At 36.7% G+C, this 19820-nt stretch overlaps 1 protein-coding gene across 6 annotated transcripts in view; it reads left to right on the top strand.

Moving 5' to 3' along the window:
- OPA1 (OPA1 mitochondrial dynamin like GTPase) overlaps positions 1–18505 on the top strand; it is a 57554-nt gene extending 39049 nt beyond the window's left edge. For all 6 annotated transcript variants that reach the window (XM_075098944.1, XM_075098942.1, XM_075098940.1 and 3 more), the window contains 2 exons: positions 16590–16667; positions 17181–18505. In XM_075098944.1, the coding sequence (XP_074955045.1) occupies positions 16590–16654 (65 nt within the window). In that variant the 3' untranslated portion in view covers positions 16655–16667; positions 17181–18505. The remainder of the gene's footprint in view (positions 1–16589; positions 16668–17180) is intronic.
- The last annotated feature ends 1315 nt before the right edge of the window (positions 18506–19820 follow it).

Genomic DNA, 19820 nt, shown 5'->3' with positions numbered 1-19820 from the left:
CAATTGCTGCTAGTTTCCTGAGTATGAATTGTGTCTTCCATTTTTTTTACATCCAAAACATCATATAAACACATTTTGCTTACAATAAACTCAAAATGAAAGGGTTTCTTTTTGATAGTACTGGTTTGGTTACATTGGAAGCGTTTTCTTATTGGAAGTATTGTTATTAAAATCCCAGTCAGTTATGGTATTTGTTGTCCTTTAGAAAGTGTTGCTATAATATTTTGGACTTGTGAGTGGGAGTTTTAGTGACTCTAGAGCAAATTGTCTGGGTTTTTTTGACTGGTCTCTGAAACAGCTGGTGTGACTACAATTTTTACTATAGGTTCATCATTCTCTCTAAAGATCCTGTGTTGCTTTTGGAACCCTGTATCAACCTTTGTGTATACATTCTTTTAGAGTGGGTAGAATATGTTTTACAAAATAAGTCTTTTTCCTGTCTATATATATATATGTTGAGGTAAAACTAGTGGTAACCTGCGTAGTGGGACACAGATATTTAATGAGGAAGTTACCTCCTTTTGTTAGTGAGCAATGCTGCTTGCTTTCTTGTTTTGATGCTGGATTCTTTTTTCCTGAGCAAATACTGTCATAGAGTGAAAATTGATTTATCCTCAAATATTCTGTGTTTCAAAACAAAGTAAAGGAGCACTAGAAAATACATAAAGTTTAAGTTAATCCGACTTTGTTTTGCACTTAAATCAAGTTGGATTTTTTGCATTGTCAATTTTGCTTCTCACCAGGGTCAGGAATAAACTCCCATTTCAAAGCAGTAACAGCTGGGGTCGTTATTTTGTAAACTATACTAGACCTGTAGGAGCAGCCTGCCTGTGTGTTTATAATCCTAGGTATCTGTGTATTAGTATATATGCTTCAAGTTTGTAGTATGCGTTTCATAAATTACTATGTAGCTAAAACACCATCACTGCCTTGTATTTCTTTAGGAGGTCACAGATCCCACACACATTTTCCTTAGGAAATAATCATTATTCAGTACAAAACGATGTATCATGACATGTTCTGTTTTATTGTACTTAGGGGAAGATTATAAAGCTACCCCAGCTTAGCTCTGTAGTCAGATCAGCAATGTTCTCTCTACTTTCTGCATGCTTTTATTGCTAAGTGGTTATAATTTTTATGGGCAAATGACAGGAAAAAAGGATTTCTTTGCCTTTACCTAGTGAATACAGTGCTTTTCTGTGATGCAAGTCTTTTTTTTATATTCCTGAGACAGACTTTGATAGCTTAGAGCATTGAACTCCCAGGTGGCTATACAAGTAATTTCCTTTCTACAGCATTTAGTGATAGTGAGGACTCTGCTTAAGGAAGGAAAATCCTGACTCCCCCAACACACATTCATAAGGTATTTGTATTTTAATTAGGAATGGAATGGAAGGGATCTCCTGAATCATGAAGTCCAGTGTCTCTCTCTTCCAGGCAGCTGTGTTTACGTAACCCAGCTCATTCACATATCTTGAACGCCATCTTTAAGTCAGTTAACTTGTTGGGGCTCACTATTCATACTGAAAACATGTTCCAGGCTGTCATTCCTCTGATGGTTACAAAAAGGTCCTTTAATTTCCAGTCTAAATTTGTAAATACGAGGCTGGGATTCACTTACTGATTGGAAACTGCACTTGCAAATCTAAATTATTTATATACCTGAGGTTGGGACACTTCCTCTTGATGCTGATGATAATACAGCAACACTATCTCACTTCTGTTACATCAGTCTTCTAACGCTGAAGCACTGGAAGTGTTTTATTGTTTGTTCAGGATACTGGTTAATGTCAAACTGTTTCTAACATGGGTGGCCCGGTCTTGTAATGAGAGCTCATGTAAGACTCAAAACTGATTTAAGCAGGTTTTGTTATCTATGTTCCACAGCCTTGAATGGTATTTTAACCCTATATATGAATGTTCCCTGACGACCTTTAGGCCCTGAGTCTTGCTGCTTCTCAATGTTTACTTCCTGGGCTTTATTCTAGATATTTTAAAGAGTGTAAACAGATCTTTTTAATTATTTCTAACAAATTATGTTTTTTTTTAATGAACTGAAGGTTACTTTTTTTTTAAAAAAAAGGTTTTAAACGTAATATAAATATACTCCTTACCATAAATATCATCATGCTACTTGTGCCAGTGGACAATTACTAAATTTATGGAACTAAAGAAGCCCTAGGACTAAAGACCATCAGGAAGAAGGGATTGCGTGGTACAAAAAGGGGCAGAGCAGGTGATGAATGGCTGAAATGGGAAAAGTTACTTTAAAAGTGTCCTAAAATGCAATCAATCCGTAAGAATACTTGTATTGGAAGAGGCCTGTGGTCCATGTATCCTAGTGTCCCGTCCCTGGCAATGAGCAGGCATGGGTGCTTGGGAACAGCATCAGAACAGGTTAAGCACACAGAAGTTCTTGCCTGGTATACTCTCTCAGCATCTGAAAATCTGTGGTTCCAAGATTTCCTAATCCTGAGGTAATATCTTTGTGATTAATAGCTATTCATGGGGTTTTTTTTCTTCCTACCGTGATTTTCTCTAATTGCTTTTTGAACTCATGTAAACTTTGGCATCTGCAACATCCTGTGGCAATTAGTTCCAGAGTTGAACTACACATTGTGTGAAAAAGTACTTCCTTTTGTTTGTTTTTGAGCCTCCTGCCAGTTTCATTTGGTTCTCCTTAGTTCTTCCACTGTGAAAAACATTCAGCAATCTTTCTCTATTCAGTTCTTGTGCCACTCGTGACTTCATAGATGTTTATGCTACCCACACTTGCTTTTCTTTTTTCTGGCTTTAAAAGTTCTCATCCACATCGTTGCTCCTTGCATGGACATTGTTTCATAGCTTCAATCAGCCTTGCTACTCTTTTACCCTTTTTGAGTTGTACTAAACCCTTTTTAAGACCAAAGAGCAGAACTGCACACAACATTTGAAACATATCTGCATTATGGATTTATACAGTTGCTTTCTGGTTTTTAATCTGGTCTTTGTACAGTAATTCCTTGTAGTCCATTTTCTTTTTTGCCTGCTGCTGAGCAGCAAGCTGATGGCTGCACTGGACTACCTGATACAACTCCAGGTTCTTCTGCAGGCAGTTCAGAGCCTAGTCATTTTCCATGCCATGTTTTTAAACCGTAGGGACAGTTGAGATATGTTTATTGTTTTGCTGAGGATCCAGAAACAAGAGGAATTAGCTCTCTGTCTCCTGTATGTCTAACTGGGTACTTCAGACATTCAAGAATTGGTAGGGATCTGTTTTAATGCAGTTGTTTACAACCTCCCTCACAACCCTGGTGCATTATTTATATTAAGAAGTTCTTCACCGAAGTTGTCTGTTAGTTGAAGAAGGTACCCAGGTCTTTCACCCTGTCTTGGGTAGCTTCATCAGCAACAGGAAGAATTACATTTACTTTCCAGTTGGCATGTGCACCTTCATTGTTCTCATTGCTGAAGGACAAAATGTTTTGATTTGAAACTTATATTCCACACAATGTAGTATTTTACTATATGCTTACTTAAATCAGTATCTTAAATATACCATGTGCTAGGTTCTCTAAGAAGTAGAATGGGGTAGAGGGAGCTAAAAGTATAATGGTAAATGTTAATCTTTTAGAAGGAGAATTTCCACTCATAAAAACGCCTCTTGTCAGGACAGCCTGTTTGTATTGCAGGCTTTAAGGCACTGCTTGTGGCTGGAGGGAACATCTAGTATCTAATGGTGGCAAATCAGTCCCTTCAAATGCCTACGGCTGTGTTATGCAGAAGTGTCTACAGCTGTACATAAAGCTTTTCCACTTTCTCTTGTTTAAATATTAGTTACCCTTTGTTTCTATAATCCTTTATAAGATGGATCAGTCAGTATATATCTTTTAATTCTGTCAGTAATCTTTTATAGTATTTACTACTTCATACTGTTTTCTCCTGTATTTGTGTCTAACTTTTCCAGCGTGACTAACATTGAATATTCATGCAGGCTGCCTATGAACTTACAGATTTTTTTAAAAATTTAAAATGTACTTTAAAATGGGGGGGGTTCTGCAAAATCTGTTAAAACGGTAAAACTGCTGGCATTTGCTGAGTTTCAGGATCTTTTCGATGGCAATGCTAAAGTGGGTTGATTATTTATAAAAGACAATTCTCTGAAGTCACACCGTCCCTAGAACTATATCTTTTTAGTTATGTTTTTCAGTAATGGGTAATACTTTTTTTTCTGGAAAAAAACTAATACATCGGTGAAAAAAATTTTTTCAAGATAAATAATATCTTTCCTGCTGTTTTATTTTTAACACAAATGATAAAGTAATAATTTCAGCAGAAATACTTTGTAGTTCCATGCAAAACTGATAGCATGTGGATAAACCTTAACTTTCTTGTAGACTACTTCTGAACATGGCGGGTTTTTTTTAACGTTGAGCTCCCAGTGAAAGGCTTCCCAGAACTACTTAATTGTTTCCAGAATTCCACTCTGCTGGACTTGTTCTTTTTGAATAAAAGGCCAAAGCAAACTTCCTCAATAGTGTGAACTTTGTACAGTAATTAAGTTGCCATACAACTTTCCAACACAAGGTGGCAATGAATGGCCTTTATAGGAGGAGTGGGGAGGATGAGCACGCTAGTGCTAAGCCTCCCATCTCTGGTTAGATTTTCTTGCCTTTTTGATGTGTGAGCCAGGCTTAGGCAGTGGGCATTGGTTTCTTCGATGCTAGGTTTTTTCCTCTAGTAGGAAGACACACTTGCCTAGCCTTGGGCCTCTTGTTTTCCACTCTGGGGTTTTTTTGTTTGTATGACATATAATTTATGAAAATTGTAATGGATGGTCATTTCTTTTATTAGTTACACATTTCTCATTAGCAACTGCATGGAAAGTATTAGTTTATTAAGCTTTGTTACTAAAAACTGTTATGAACTGAATGCTTTAATAATTTCTGAAAGGAAATGGGATCTTCTAGTGTCGTATCCTAAACCTAAGCTACATATATTCATATTGCAGTTACATTTAAAACATGCTAGGTGGTGCACATGTACATTGAATACTTAAGGTGAATCCTAGCTCTAGGCAGTCAGCAGGAGCTTTGCCATTGACTTCACTAGAGATGAAATTTCACAGACCCCAAAGAAATACGTGCTCTGTCATCTCATTTCTTCTGCTTTATTCCTTTTAAACAGCTAAACTATGAATGTTGCAAAGGCATCTTTTATATGCACAGGATAAACACATATATAAGGATAGTACGTGCAAAGCATCTTTCCTAAGTCAGCATAGTATTCATCCAATGTCCTGTTTTGTCACAAAAAAAAAGGAAAAGAAAACCCGGAACTTCACCAAATCATAAGTAAAACCACATGCATTTACACAGGGAGAGTCACTGGCAGAAGGTGGGATGGGACTTACGGAATGCCTGTGGAAAACTTGATCCTGAAATTACTAGGTACGAATGTGTAGGGGTCAGCCTCCAAGTTCATTTGTCAGTAATATTGACACCTGTGCAGATGTCATGAGCTAGCTGAGATGTCATTCTGCACAAAAGCTTTTTGAAACTTTGAGGAGTGAACCCTCACATGAAGAAAAGATAGCTCAGGGCCATTTGTGTAAATTCTTTTATATATTTGTAAGATATGAAACATAAGAGTTTGCAGGACTTAATTATTTTCTTGTAAAGACTAAAACAGAAAAACTAAACAAACCAGTGTTACGTTAAAATACTTTCAAGTTTTCCTCTAAAACCACTGCATTAAATTCTTAACTTAGTTTTTCTCTTGTGTTGAATCTGTTAGTGTTGAATGTAAACCTTTTGCAAACTTTGAGCATGAATGATTTAATATCGTGTATTAATATAAGCAGCTCTCCATTTTAATGGAGTTAGAAAGCTAATGTTGGCGAAGGTTGGAACTTCCATATGCAAGTTTCTGAGTCAGGATCTGGAATTCCTGTGATGTATTTGGCGAAGCTGAGTGGGCTCTGTCGTCGTGTCTGTTGTATGTAACAAACTGATATAAATCCAAGTCTTTTTTTTTTTTTTTTGTTATGCGTTTATGCAAAGTTGGGGATAAAGTCTGTGAACAGTACTTTGCAGATAATCGCTTGCTCTGTGGTTACATTTTTTTCTTTCATTGCTGTTAGCTGCAGAATAAAAATGTTGTGTGAAACTAATCCTATATTGTGGTCATTACTGTAGCCTAGTTAAATTTCAGTCCCTTGAAATGACTGTCAACACTATTTTGATTTTACTTCTGTCCTACATTACATTGTTGATTACATGTGCTCCTTAAAATCATGCTTTGACTTGGTTTTCTAAAGCCTCTGCTTCAATTTTCTCCTATTGTGAGCATCAACCTTTTTAAAAGGCGACAGCGTTCCATAGAGGGCAAAGCTCAGCTGTAGGGGGAGAGATCTCTCAAATAAGCAGATCTTAGGTAATTTCCCCCTAGAAACCAGAGGCGGACAAAACAGCTCAAAAGTCATTGGTTAGTAGTCCTTAAATCAGTGCTTAAGGTGCTTGTTCAGAACGAACATGGGTTTGGTGTTTACAAGATACAAGAAGAAAAGGTATAATTTTGAAGGTATTTGAGTGTAGAGCTCAGATGTTGCCCCCGCTTCTCAGACATGAGAAAGAGGAAAGCATCCTAGGGAATCCAAATGGAGGAGTAATATTATTCCCGCAGAATTATCATTATTTTGTGCTCTCATTTCTTCCACGATGCCTAAATACTGGAGTTTTAGAAGCTATAGAAGCTATGTAAGTAAAAATGTGGACACTTTATAGTTGTAAGAAAACTCACAGAAGTGGCAGCAGTTTCTTTTTGCTCCTTTCAGCCAGTCATAGCAGCGAGGAGCACTCAGTTACAGTCTGATCCTGAGTTGGCAGGTTATACCAGTAGATGTTGTAGCTTTCTAACCAGACAAAAGCAGAGCGGCCATTTCCCCCTGGGAATCACCAAACAGATCTCAACTTCTGATAATCACGTGCAGAGTAGCTGCTGTCTTCACAGTCCCCTGCCAGCAGTTTCCCCAGCATGTTAACATGGCCTGCATCTTATCAGAGGCTGGTTGTCTCTTAAAGCACATTCATTTCTGCCCAAATCTCAATCAGTCAAATGAAGTGCTCTTGTGGGCCATCTGTGTTATAACGAGTTCAAGCTTGTGCTGGTGTTACCAGTGTGCTGGTGGCGGTATGACTCCTGTGCTCCCTTGGAGCTCTGTAGAGGCCTGGTGCTCCATGACGCAGGAAGTCAGAGGGCAACATGCCCGGAATCAGTCTGTGCGGTCATGTCTTCAATTTCCCCTAACTTTGAATATGAGCAAGTCAACAACAGCGCATCCCATTATTTTTAGTAGATTTGCTAACTTTCTGGTACTCTGTTAAAGTGCAAATTAATTAGTTTTGCATTATTATAATGTTTTTAATTCCATGTAGATAATTAATCCAAGCGAGTGTGCTTTGACATGAAAGACACTGGTTGAATGTTTAAGTCCTTCTCTTTTTTTCCTGTGTGAGTTTTGAGGCAGCTGCACGAAACTAATGAATTAGAACCAGAAGAATGTGTAGGACAGTCTGTGTCAAACTGCAGATAAGGTAGTTGCTGCTTTGTGTCATGGCAGAAAGTGCTTCAAAAAGCTGCATCTTCTCAGAGAGGGAAGTAATCCTCAAGGGAGAACATACATCACTTGTAAACCTCCTGTGATGGAGTGATGGTTTACTTAACTTAAGATTCCCAGATGACCAAAGTCTGTCTGTCTGTGATTTCTTAAAGTTATTGATGAAGAGTTAGGCACTGAAGTCCAGGTTCTAAAACGGATCCTTACAAAGTTCAGCACATTTGTCACTGACTAAGCAAAGCCTATCACTTAAAGTTGACATTGAAAAATAATGATAAACTGCTACATGAGTAATGACATATTTAATGCCTGTTAATCTTACCCTAAGTCCATGTCTCTTGTACTTCAGCATCATTCTGGTGTTGTGCGCCAAATTTATTTTTTCCTAATGTTTCGTTAATGATGCAAGGATCAAAACATCTAACTAGATGCTATTTTCTTTTATCACTGGTTGCTTATGAGGGTACCTAGTAATCAAAATTTAAATAAGTATGTATCATGGAGAGGTTACTCTATATAAATGCAAACTTTTAAACTGACCACTGTATTTGTTTTAAACTACTGTGGAACTGTGTAGTGTAACATTCACATTTTCAGAAGCTGGAGAAGTCAGCGTTGTGTATGTTGCACTTTGTCAGTGTTGTAGTGTACTCCACTTTGCTTCTAATTTGGAAGTCTGTATAAAAAAAAAAACCAGGCAGGAAATATTTTCAGCTAGGAATGATGACAAATTAAGAAAAAATAATAGAACGACCTGTTTTTCTTCAGGGTATGGTGACTTAGTTTTCTGACTATCAAAAACGAAGTTTATGATGTAAAAGTTTATCTCATTAGCATTTCATTTTCTGACATCTTATTTTAGAGAGAATCTCACATAAATAGTCCTGACAGCATATTATTTTATTATCTAACTACTGAGTATGCTTTATTTTCAGTGGAGAACCAACATATATCAGTTATTCCTTAGGTTGAATTCTCTTTACAGTTTTATAGCCTTAGGGTTGCAGTACTCTTTACATGAGTAATTTACCTTTGTAGCTATATGTATCCTTTCTGCAGAAGAAAAAGTTAATTTTTTTTTACATCACTGGATGAATCATTGGGTAATATTTCTGGTTTGCCTCTATACTTTTCACTATTTCCACCCAAAATAATGAACATTATCATGTTCTGATTCATTCTAGCGTAAGTTTTGATTTTGAAATTAAGTCTTTCAGTGTCCATAAGTCTGTTTCAAGGTGTGAGTCTGTTTTGTGGGGTTGGTTGCCTTGTCATTCTGCTACTAAGCTCCTTCTCGCCGTCCAGTAAGCAGCACAGCTAAATTCTGTTGAAAGGTGGAGTTACTAGAACAGTTGTCATTAAAAATCTAAGGTAGAGGAGAGGGCTGAAGGGTGCCCAAGTCCTACCTTGCTATTGCAGACATCATGACTCTCATAAACGTGTAGTTTAATATAGATTAATAATCATTTGTACATTAAACTAGCCTTAATGACAGTGTAGAAACGATTGCTAGTTTGTGACCTCACATCACGATTTGGTAATATTTAGCTGCTTCTCTGTAGATAAGTGGGACTGATGTATAATAGCCCATAGAAACATATCTTACATAGTCAGTAGTCTACATAGTTGTCAGTTTTGCTTCAGCCCCATACCTCAGTTCTCATTCGCTCTGTCAGAGACAGAAAGGCTTCGTGCTTGCCAGCATGAGGAGCCCCAGGGACTGCTCCAAGAAACACAGTCAGCTTCTGTTCTGTTCAGCTGAAGGGGGATGTGTTGCCGAAGCAGTTTCATTAAGCTGCAGAGGTCTCGCTTGTGAATCTGGGGCAGCTATAGGTCAAGACACTGGTTGATTAGTAATCTACAATTTCATCAGCACAATGCACAATTCCTGTTTCTGGTGCTAAAAAGCATTATTAGTAATGCTAAAAGACTCAATACCTTGTAAAAATAGCGGAAGTGTTTTCAGACAAGCTCTCTTCTACTGCTGCCTGGTTATCTTTAGTCTGAAATAAAGGTGATACTGTTTTGTACAGGCAGCTGATAGCTTTGCTCAGAAATTACATGCAGGGATTAATAATTAATGTGATATTAATACTTGAAACAAAAGTAACTTCAGTGATGGCAGCTGTGATACCCCTTGCCCCACCTAAAATGACCTCTTAAGACTAAGATTTTATTATGTTTCTACAGCAGGCTAAATATACAACCTGGAGGTGATCTTTTCCTGTTTTAAAGGTGGATTCATCTACACCAAGGAAAAGAAAAAATATACACTAGATACACGTCTTTGTAGGAAATAGGTTCCTCCATGTTTTCTCCTGTTAATGCCATGCAAAATGAGATTTTTCAACGAGGTCACTAGAACTCATATTCATGAAATTGGTATGTTGACTGAGCCTTGGAGATTTTAATAGTGATATTAAAATAACATGTTTAGAACCTTGTCCTGTTCTAGGGTTTAAAAGAAATATTTCTGAGAGGACACTGAAATATTATCTTCATCTATTTTATAATTAAAGCATCTCACCTGGGGTACTTGGATAGTTAGAGCATGTCCCTGTCCTTATCATCTTTCTGGAACTGGTAACTGGACTACAGATATTCTAGGTGTTGCTCAGATCAAAATACCTTTTTTTCTCAGGATAGCAGAGGGATTTAAGGCAAGTAGAAAAGTTGTCAGCAACTCTGGTGAACATAATGGTGGATGTCTAGCTTCATATGTCTGGGATGGGAAGCCTGATTATATTCATAACTTTTTTGTGTCATAATTATCCCATTCCAGTGAGCATACTTTGAGGTCAGAATTTAGAGAAAGAACTCAATTAAACTGGTCGCAGGTTCAAATCTCAGTATAGATTGCAATACACATAAGAAACATTTTGTAACAATAAAGGAAAGCTACTACGATGTAGCATCAGCATCTTCATTCAAGCTAACTACTAGTAACTAAAGAGTATGCTAAGTATTTTCTGCAAACTTGCATTTTAAAGGCTGTATATTTTAATAATTCATGGATTTACTACATGAACTATTACAAATTCCATTTAAACTTTTCAGGGTTCTGCAGTGCTTTTATTACCCTAATGAGCTAATTGTTTAAGAATCATTCACATGATTCATCCTCCTGCTTAGCCTTTTTTAAAAAACTTTTAGCTGCTGAAACTCTCTTGACGAACCAGTATTTATAGCAGTTTGACAGCAGGATGAGGAACAGCGTTTGTCTTTGTAACAGCTTAAAGAAAAGGCCTTTCCTGCACCCAGCCATGCAGTTACAATCTTGACCTCTTTCTTATGCTGGGAACATATATACAGCAGACAAGCAGCACCTCCCATGTGTTTTCTTGACCCTTTGACTGTCCATTCACTTCCCATCTGTTTTGCAGCCTTAAAGGAACAGAGGGGCCCTCTACTTATAAATCTGTCTTTGCAGCTGATAAATGTTCTGTCTCTTTAAGGGCAGCCTGGGTGGTTTTGCTCCCCCCACACTCCCCACATCCCCCCCAAAAAAAATCCACTTTAGCTTTCCTCTTGGCCTCATCCAGAGGAGAATATGGTATGTGAACAAGAGGAAACTGGCAAAAATTGTGATGGGTAGTTTCAAAGGATTTTCTAAAATTCAGCAGGACATGACCCTGCAATGATCAGTAAATTAGAGTAGCTGTTAGGCTGTGGTTGTGTGAGACGTGAGAAGGCATGTTGATGCAGGTCTTGGAACTGGGTGGAAAGTCTGCTTTCTGGGGCATTATTTGGAGTGACTGTGAGCATGCTGCCTCATACTATTTCAACAAGAAGTAAAGTTTTTTCCATGGTCCTTCAAAAATCTAGGAATGTGGTACAAAAGGCTGAACTCCAAAGAGATTATTTCCTCCCCGCCCCCCCAGCTTCTCCACCTGACTGTTCATAGCGGGTTGTTTACAACTATGGGCTCTGTGTCTTAGGTAGCCCTAAGCTAAAAGTCAGCTTTCAATAGGAAACTGTGGATCGACATTTCCAGTTTTTAATGGCATGCTTCTGGGCTTTCTGATGAAATCTGACTACAGACTGGGCTTTTTTTACTAGAGGAAAGATGATGCATTCACAGCAGTAAATTCAACATTTCTACCTCTATGGTTAATTAACCATAACACAGAAGTAGCACAGCACGCAGTGAGGATGTTTATAGGCAAGGAAGGGATTAAGAAAGGAAGGAAGATTTAAAAAAAAAAAAAAAGAGGGTCCTAAAGTCTAAGCAGAATCTAGAGCAAAAGGAGTAACAACCATGAGCTTTCAAGTATCAAAGCCATGTAAACATTAGTTGGAGGTAGAAATCACATTAGTGTAGAAGGGGAGGATTTATTATGAGGTATTAACACATTTTTATCACGGTTGTTTGATGCTGTAAGTTTCATCAAAGTACAAAGTGAAGATGGATCTGTATCAGAAAGATTTTACAATTAGTTTTGATGCTGCAGCTGAAAACTGATGTCATATGGGAAACCTGTAAACAGGGGAAGGGAAAGCTCTTTCGTTTGCCCAAATACTCGTGCAGTTTTCTCCTTGTTGTGGCACAAACATGAACATTTCTTAAATTCTGTGCTAAAACCATTAGCTTTTTAGAGGTAAGTATGTATGATATGAATGTCTCAAAATTAATTTATCTTTAGAAGCATAAACAAGACAGGTTTTGTGGGCAGAGGCCACGTCTTTTATTGAAACAAAATGCAGTTGGAAAATATCTAGAAAACTACTACTTAGAGCATGGTTGAAATAAATCCGTAATGTGCTTTGCTTTTGTAATTTGTGTTTAATATTCTTTTGAGATTATTTGGCCTTACCTCAGGAGATTGGTTTGATAACTTACTTTAGCTGTTTCATTTTAGCAGCGATTCCCCAGCTTCTGCACTGTTAATTAGTAGATAAGCTTGGCTATCTAAGGCAGCAATCAGTAAGCAAGCACTCCTTGTAAGACTGAATATTTCAGGGGTTTCCCTTCTGACCAATTTATGATATTAGGAAAAGCAAACTTAATCTGTGGCTACATCTTTCTGTGTTCACAGTGTACCCAAATCCTCATTACAGATCAATTAGTCTGGTTTTGAGCCTCTTAGATTTAGGATCACAGGATTAATGAAAAGAAAATGAGTGGGTAGCAATATCATTTCATATGGAGATAAGGAGAGACTGAGCATGAATGAGGATCTCAAAGACATCTGAATAAAGAATTTCCTCATTCTGTCAGTGAAGTTTTATGGGATATGGAGGGAGGATTATGGGAATATTCATGACCAGATCAAGAGGCATAATGAGTTGATGTATGAAGCAGCTTATCTTCTAGGTAAACACGGGGTAAATGGGAAGTAGAATAGCCATTCATTGCCCCCAGGCCTGTGAATTTTACTGTTCTAAAGATCGAAACAAGGGTTTAGTTACAGTTATTCTTCATTGATTTCATTTGATTTTTGATCACTGTTTAACAGGTGCTGGAGAATTATGTATTTGTAACTTCAGGTCTGCACTAAAACTACCAAAAGCCATGTCCTCTTTCTAGAATCGAGTGTAAGCAATAGTATGCATTCAAGCTTCTGCAGTACCATGTAATAAAAGTGTCGTACTTTAACAGCATTCTGGGGTATTGGAGCATTGTATAACAGTACTGGGGTAGTTCAACCTGTTACAAAAACAATTTGCTAGCAAGCCGAATGCTTTTAATCTGTGGCTTACTTGTACATGGAAAAACACAGTATCACAAAACCTAGAAAGAGCAACAGGTCACTTTTGTCCATCCTTTAATTTACTTCTATAGTAGGTATTCTTATCTGAAACCCAAATTATGTTCTGGGTTTGGCATGTTGATAAACCTTCCTCAAAATGAAATGTACTGTGCTTTACATATGCTTTATTTTGATCTAGATGTCAATCAAATCCTGCAGATTTGGGTACACAGCTTGTGCATTTCACAGAGGAGATAACTTCCCCAAATAAAGATGGGTAACATCTGACTCTTGAATTGTAGCAATTAATTGTTGTTCCAAACGCAATGTCACATGGTGCTGATGAAACTATGGGCAGTTATCCCAGCATTGCAGACCCTGCACTTATGCTCATTAGAAGAGCTCTGCCCAAGCATTTATATTTACTGGTTTATTAAGATGTGTGTTGTGTAAATGCGTAACTCTGCCATTAGCCTATTTAAAAAAGTAAAACAATTTAGCAGACTGCTTCTCTGTGCTACAGAAGGGACTTGTGGGAAAATGTTACAGGTTGGCTGGGGTCTGCTGCTGCAAAAGGCTTAATACTGCTAAGAATACAGGGCATAGCACGAATAACTGCAGCTATTTGGCAGTCATTGTAACTGTTCTTTTTTAAGAATAGCCAGCATATTTTTTCAAAGCATTAAATTACCTCAAGACCTCATAATTGTTACAGTTAAGCAATCATTTCAATTCAGTCCAAGTATAAAAACTAATAAAGTGCTCATAATATGGAGGCAATTTTAGTATGTCTGTTCTCTGAGCAAACACAGCTGATTCACTATATTCTGGTATAATACATACTTGCTATCCTGTTATTTTAATATGCCCTAATCAGAAAATTAAAATATATTTCCTTGGCACAAACCTTTAAGGGTGAAATAATAATTATAGATTTTTGCTGATGCTATTAATTCTCAGGACTGGAATATTTCATTAGCAAGAGGTTGAGAAGGGAAAATATTAGCATTTAATACTGCTAAATCTGCCTGCGTTCGCTGAGTCTAATGGCTTGATCAATATAAAGAACATGCTTGGGGAAAGCATGTAGCAATTAAAAAACCCACATCAAAAATAAAGCTGTTGAAAGTACAACATGAAGAGATCTTCTGGGTCATGAGATCTTATCTCCAGATATCACTGGCACTGCTGCTCGTTTTGGAGAGTGAGGACCAGGATTAATAATTTCCAAAAATATGTCAACTCTTTCCGAGATGATAGGATGTTATTTCAAAGGCTAATTTTGTAAACATACATAGAGCATCAGTACTGGAAGCCGAGCTAAGTAGTTGCCTAAATAAATGCTGTAGAATTAGTGTTTCTATTACATAACAGGTTTATATACTGACGTGCAAACAACATATCTTTTTCTGTTTAAAAAGATAGTAATGAAAACACTTTGAATGTGCTTAGTAAGGAGAAGTGATCATGGGACTACTTTTTTTAAATTGGCAGCTTTCAAAGATTCTCTCTGCTGAAATGAATCAAGGAATTATTTTATTACATTTTTTTCCTGTTACAAATTAGCTACTGCTGTTTGTTAACTTCCAAGATACATCTTTTGCCCCCACACTGATTGTACTTTTTATTTAATATCACTTTAAATTTAATATCACTGAGCTTTAAAAAAACAAAATCAGCTGAAATTCAAGGAAGTTCTCTGGTGTTTCCTTCAGGACCCGGAGTGTGATTCAGCCTCTCTGTACATCTGTGTTTAGATAAGCACCACTGGGGAAGGGGACGCTGAAGTGTTGAAAGTATAAGTGGCTTGCCCTTCGTCACCTACGAATTGCATGATAAAGATATAAGTTTGAGATTTCTTCATCCTCATGCAGGCTATTTTCCATATTTTATTTCAAATGCTAACTAAAATTCTCTACTTCTGTTAGAAGAGGGCTACGAGGTTTTGTTGAGTTTTTATTATTGTCATCATTATTATAACTACTCTAAAATGGGTTTTGTAACTGTCTGTGGGATTGTCACTTTGTTACCAGATGGAATTTCTTGTTCCCTTAGCTACGTCCTTAGAGCATTCTCTTTGGAGGTAATGTTGTTGTTTTTTTCCACTCATGCATATATATCCCATTTAAGGCTGATTGTTTTATTTTTCTTTCTGTTTTGCTGTTATTTCAGCTCAGCGAATCAAGTTTATAACATATGGTATTGCTAAAGAGAAAAAAACGTTAATAAAAGATTTAAAAAAAAAAAAACTCAAACCTTATATCTCATACAAGGGAACATACGGCTTTAATCCCATAGTATTTTTAGCATGGAAAAAAAAAATTGTTTATGCTCATCTAACTTATTTTTGTCTGTCCTACTGCTCTCCCTGTTCCTTCATATGTCTGAAGTGCGTGTTTTTCATGGCTATAATCACACACAGAAGGAGCTTCAAATGAGGATGTGGTGAGAGAGAAGCAGGAAATCTCGCAGGCTTTGGATTCCAGCTATGTTCTAAAGCTTGCTTCATAAGCAATTTAATAAATCAAATAGGTTATATGATGACAGACAAGTCTCGTATGGAATTGGGAAAAGAGTGGAAAAATGCCTAAACCCCTGAATTTTTCCAAATCAATGTTGCCTTTTCATTCTTAGTAGCTATTTTCAGTTGTGTTCAAGTAGTGTTTTTGTAGACGAATAAACTCCCAGCTTTAGTATTGATATAAAATAAGATTCTGCCCACATCCATCTGGTTACTACTGAAATGCAAGGAAATCAAGTGCAAGTTTTAAACTTTACATTGTGCACGCCCTTCTGAGTAGGCATCTTGAGTACTGTCATTTGCTTCCCTGAAATTCTCCCTTCTGGAAGGGCACTAGCTTTCAACTAGTGTTTGTGACACTTGCTGTGGAGAATAAGGATATTTGGTTAAAAGGGAAAGGGATTAGTGGTCATCATTTAGAAGATAATGACTCCCTACATGTAACAGGTGAATGGGAATTTCAGGTTTTCTGAAATACGATGTTTCTAGTATTGAATTGCTTTGGTAAATTTTTAAATTATTAAATTAGCGTGATAATGATAAAATATGTTTGTAGAAGTTCTTCAAATGGGACAGTTTCATTTCTTCTGATGTAGAAAAATGTTCTAAATCTTAGTAATTAAACTAAAAGCATAGGGTAATATTGACGACAGCATTATTTTTTGTTAATTTTGCAGGTTGGGTTTCTGTTTTGTTTTTTGTTGTTGTTTTCTTTCTCTTTCTGGGCATGTCCTTACTGGAGTAGTAGGTATTTGAACAGTGATGTTTTTAATCCCTCCAGAAAAAGTTCGGGAAATCCAGGAGAAACTTGAAGCCTTCATAGAAGCCCTCCATCAAGAAAAGTAGATTGTTCAAGCAGGTAATTATGTTTAGATCATAAAAAGATTGCTACAATATAAAATCATTATCCATCCCTTTTAGATGCCTGTTTTCAGATGGACTTTGTGAAAATTCCTTTTTGTTTTATTCCAGCAGCCTGGCTGCTGCTGCTTCTTGCTTTTTATCTGCAGAACTATACCTTCAGCTTTTACACTACAAGCAGATATGAAACTCAGTAGAAATACAACTAATGGCTAGTTACTCAGGTATTGTGAAACACTGTAGGCCGTTTGATTACTCTCAGTTCATTATTTTTATCTGTGTTAAGAGAAAGAAGGGATAACTAACTGGAATCAAAATTAAGGGAACACTTTTCTTGTGTATAAAAGCATTTTGATTCTTTTTTTTTCCTTAAAGACATTGTGTATTCTTAGTAAAAATATTTGCATACAGGTAATTTCCAAATTTTTTTCTTCTGTATTTATTCTCAAAAACATAAGCGCCGTCACATATTTGCACACATTTTAAAATAACCTCCTTTCTGTTCCAACAGCAACTCTACACAAGAATGCAGCCTGTCCCAGGATACCTTGCACAAAGAAGACTGAATAGAAATGGCTTTTGTGTCCCATTCTCTTTCCTGTCTTATGGGGAGCCTCTTGAAATGTTGGAGGAGAAAGAAAATAATGTCTCGTGGGATTGAGAAGTTCAGTTAAAATCCACCTGCTCTTAATTTTTGAAGCCACATGCACATGACAGACGAATCTGACTCGTGTGTCAGTGAGATAGCTTGGGAGCTTGCTGAAGTTGTACATTTAAGGTTTTTTGTTTGGTTTTTTTTTTTCCCCCCTGAAAGGAGAAAAGAGCTTTTATTTTTGTCATCTGTCTTGTATGGTAGAGCTGGATCAGATTCATAAAATGATATTATCTGTTGTCATTTCCTGCTTGCAAATGATCATGGGAGTTTGACATAAAGTTTTAGTATTTGTACGTACATTAAAACACCCTTCTAAGTAATGTCATTTGTATTTGTTATGCTCTGTGTTGAAGCATTCTGTGACCACTCTGGTACAGATTTAAAATCATGGTATTGAGATCTTGAGAGAAAGTTGCGGATTTTGTTAAACTCCTAAACTCTTGAGAGACGTCATCCAAGCAATTCTTGCAGTGCTTTCAAGTGAAATTACAGCCTGCTATTCACTGACACCTTAAAAGGTTTGGCTCAGGAAATAATGCCAACAGCTTCTGCTTTTACCTATTCCTTCCTAATACATGTTGTTATTATTGAATCATAGCCGATTACATTTCATTTCTGGGATTGCACAGACTCTGATTTCCTTGTTAACTCCTCCTTTCACCATAGGTACAAAGTAACCTGATTGAGTACATGTAAAATGTAGAAAGATACTCCAGACAATTCCAACTTGTCCAACGTCATTAATGAAAAAAGGAAAAATATAATTAATTTCACTTTTCTAATAGCTACTCTAAGACCAAAATTGCTCTTATAAGAATGTTATGCACAAGGTTCTTCCACACCTACTTGATTTCTGTCATTCAGTGTAGTAAAAATAGCAAGTAGTCTTTCTGCCTTTCAATTTTGCCATAGAAAGGTCACTTCTGATAAATATAAGCATGATATAGGCTCTGTATCATGGGTGCCTGGTGATTAATCACCACCATATTTTTCTGCCCACACTTTGCCGCAAGTGATCTGGATACATTTCTGAATGCTTCTGTGGAAGAAGATAGCTAGTCCTGAAACCGTTTCGCAGTTCTCGGTTTATGTATATTGAAAAATTGACCTAGGTTTCTTTTTCCCTTTTGAAAAGGCTTGGTTTTGATGTGTGGCAATTAAAAGAGAGGAATCTGAACAGATTTTCCAGCAGATACTGTGTCTGTTTGCTCTCAAAGGAAACAATACAGAATTTGGTAAGATGTTCCCCAAATGTTCAGACATAATATTTAGTCAAGCGGACAAAAAGTTAACTGAGAGATATTCATAAAATGGTGTTGAAAGGTTAAATATTTCAAGGTGGTCTAACTGAATGTTTTGGGATGTTCTGTTTGAAATTACTTACTGAAAATTAGTGTTTGAGAACAGAAAAATGAAAAACCGGCTTGTGTCATCATCATTCTCTGAAGATAACTGCAGAAATGTGTGTTTGCACAATTCTGAAGGCAGAGTCCTTAGATTGTATAGCAACTGAAGTAAGTCTGTACTTGTGTTAAATCCCTCTTTGTAAAAAAACGTGCAAACAAAAAATCAAAACAAAAGAACTGCATTTACCTAGAGGCCACTGTTTGAAACTTCTGTGTAATGTCAGTGTTGGAAAATGTTGCATCCAGTGGCCCAACGTTCATCTCTTAGTGCGATGTTCCTATAGTTTTAGTTCCGACTTCTCTGTGCTGCTCATCTAAGACTTAGCATGATGTATTCCATGAAAACTAGGTATTTATTGAATAAAAATATAACTGAAGGAAATAAAATGTGGGTTTTGAACACAGTGCTATTGCACCTAATTCAGGAATCACTTTGGCCTTTTTCTCATTTGTTGAATTGTGAAAAGTATAATGTTAATGATATTAAAATGTCTGATTCAGAAGTGTTGTGTCAACACCAAGTTAGTGGTAACTGTACTGTTATCTTTTCCTATATAAATTCATGATTACCTTATCATTTATGTAATACACTTAGACAAAGAAGTCTTATGAAAAGTCATTATGTTGAAAGCTTATCTTTCTGGAAGTTTAGATAATGAACTGATATTCAAAGTATAAATGAAGACTGGTTATGGAGTATTAGTTACAGGTGCATTTAAAATAAACATGCTTACTGGGACAATGTGTTTGAGAATATAGAGACGTCAGCTTGACATCCCATTAATTCAGGAGTATATATTTTACAAAATCAATTGAAAAAAAATCCACTGGTATTGAAGGTGCTGCATATTTGCTCCACAAAGCTTAAATTGCAGACAAGGGCATGTTAGGGTCAGTGAAGGATTATAAGTCTATATTAACTTGATTTCATTATTAAACTAACCAAAAATGGTCTTGACAAATAAGCAACAGGGAATTTTATGCTGTTTTTCATGGGATTTTATGTTAAGGTTGGAGGAAAGAAGTCACAGCAAGCTGTACTTATCTCACTATTAAGTTAGCATCACTTAACAAAAATGGGCCTACTAAG

This window comes from Phalacrocorax aristotelis, chromosome 7 (genome assembly GCF_949628215.1).
Source record: "Phalacrocorax aristotelis chromosome 7, bGulAri2.1, whole genome shotgun sequence".
NCBI lineage: Eukaryota > Metazoa > Chordata > Aves > Suliformes > Phalacrocoracidae > Phalacrocorax > Phalacrocorax aristotelis.
The sequence above is the reverse complement of the archived record's forward strand: the minus strand, read 5'-3'. Positions and strand labels throughout refer to the sequence as shown.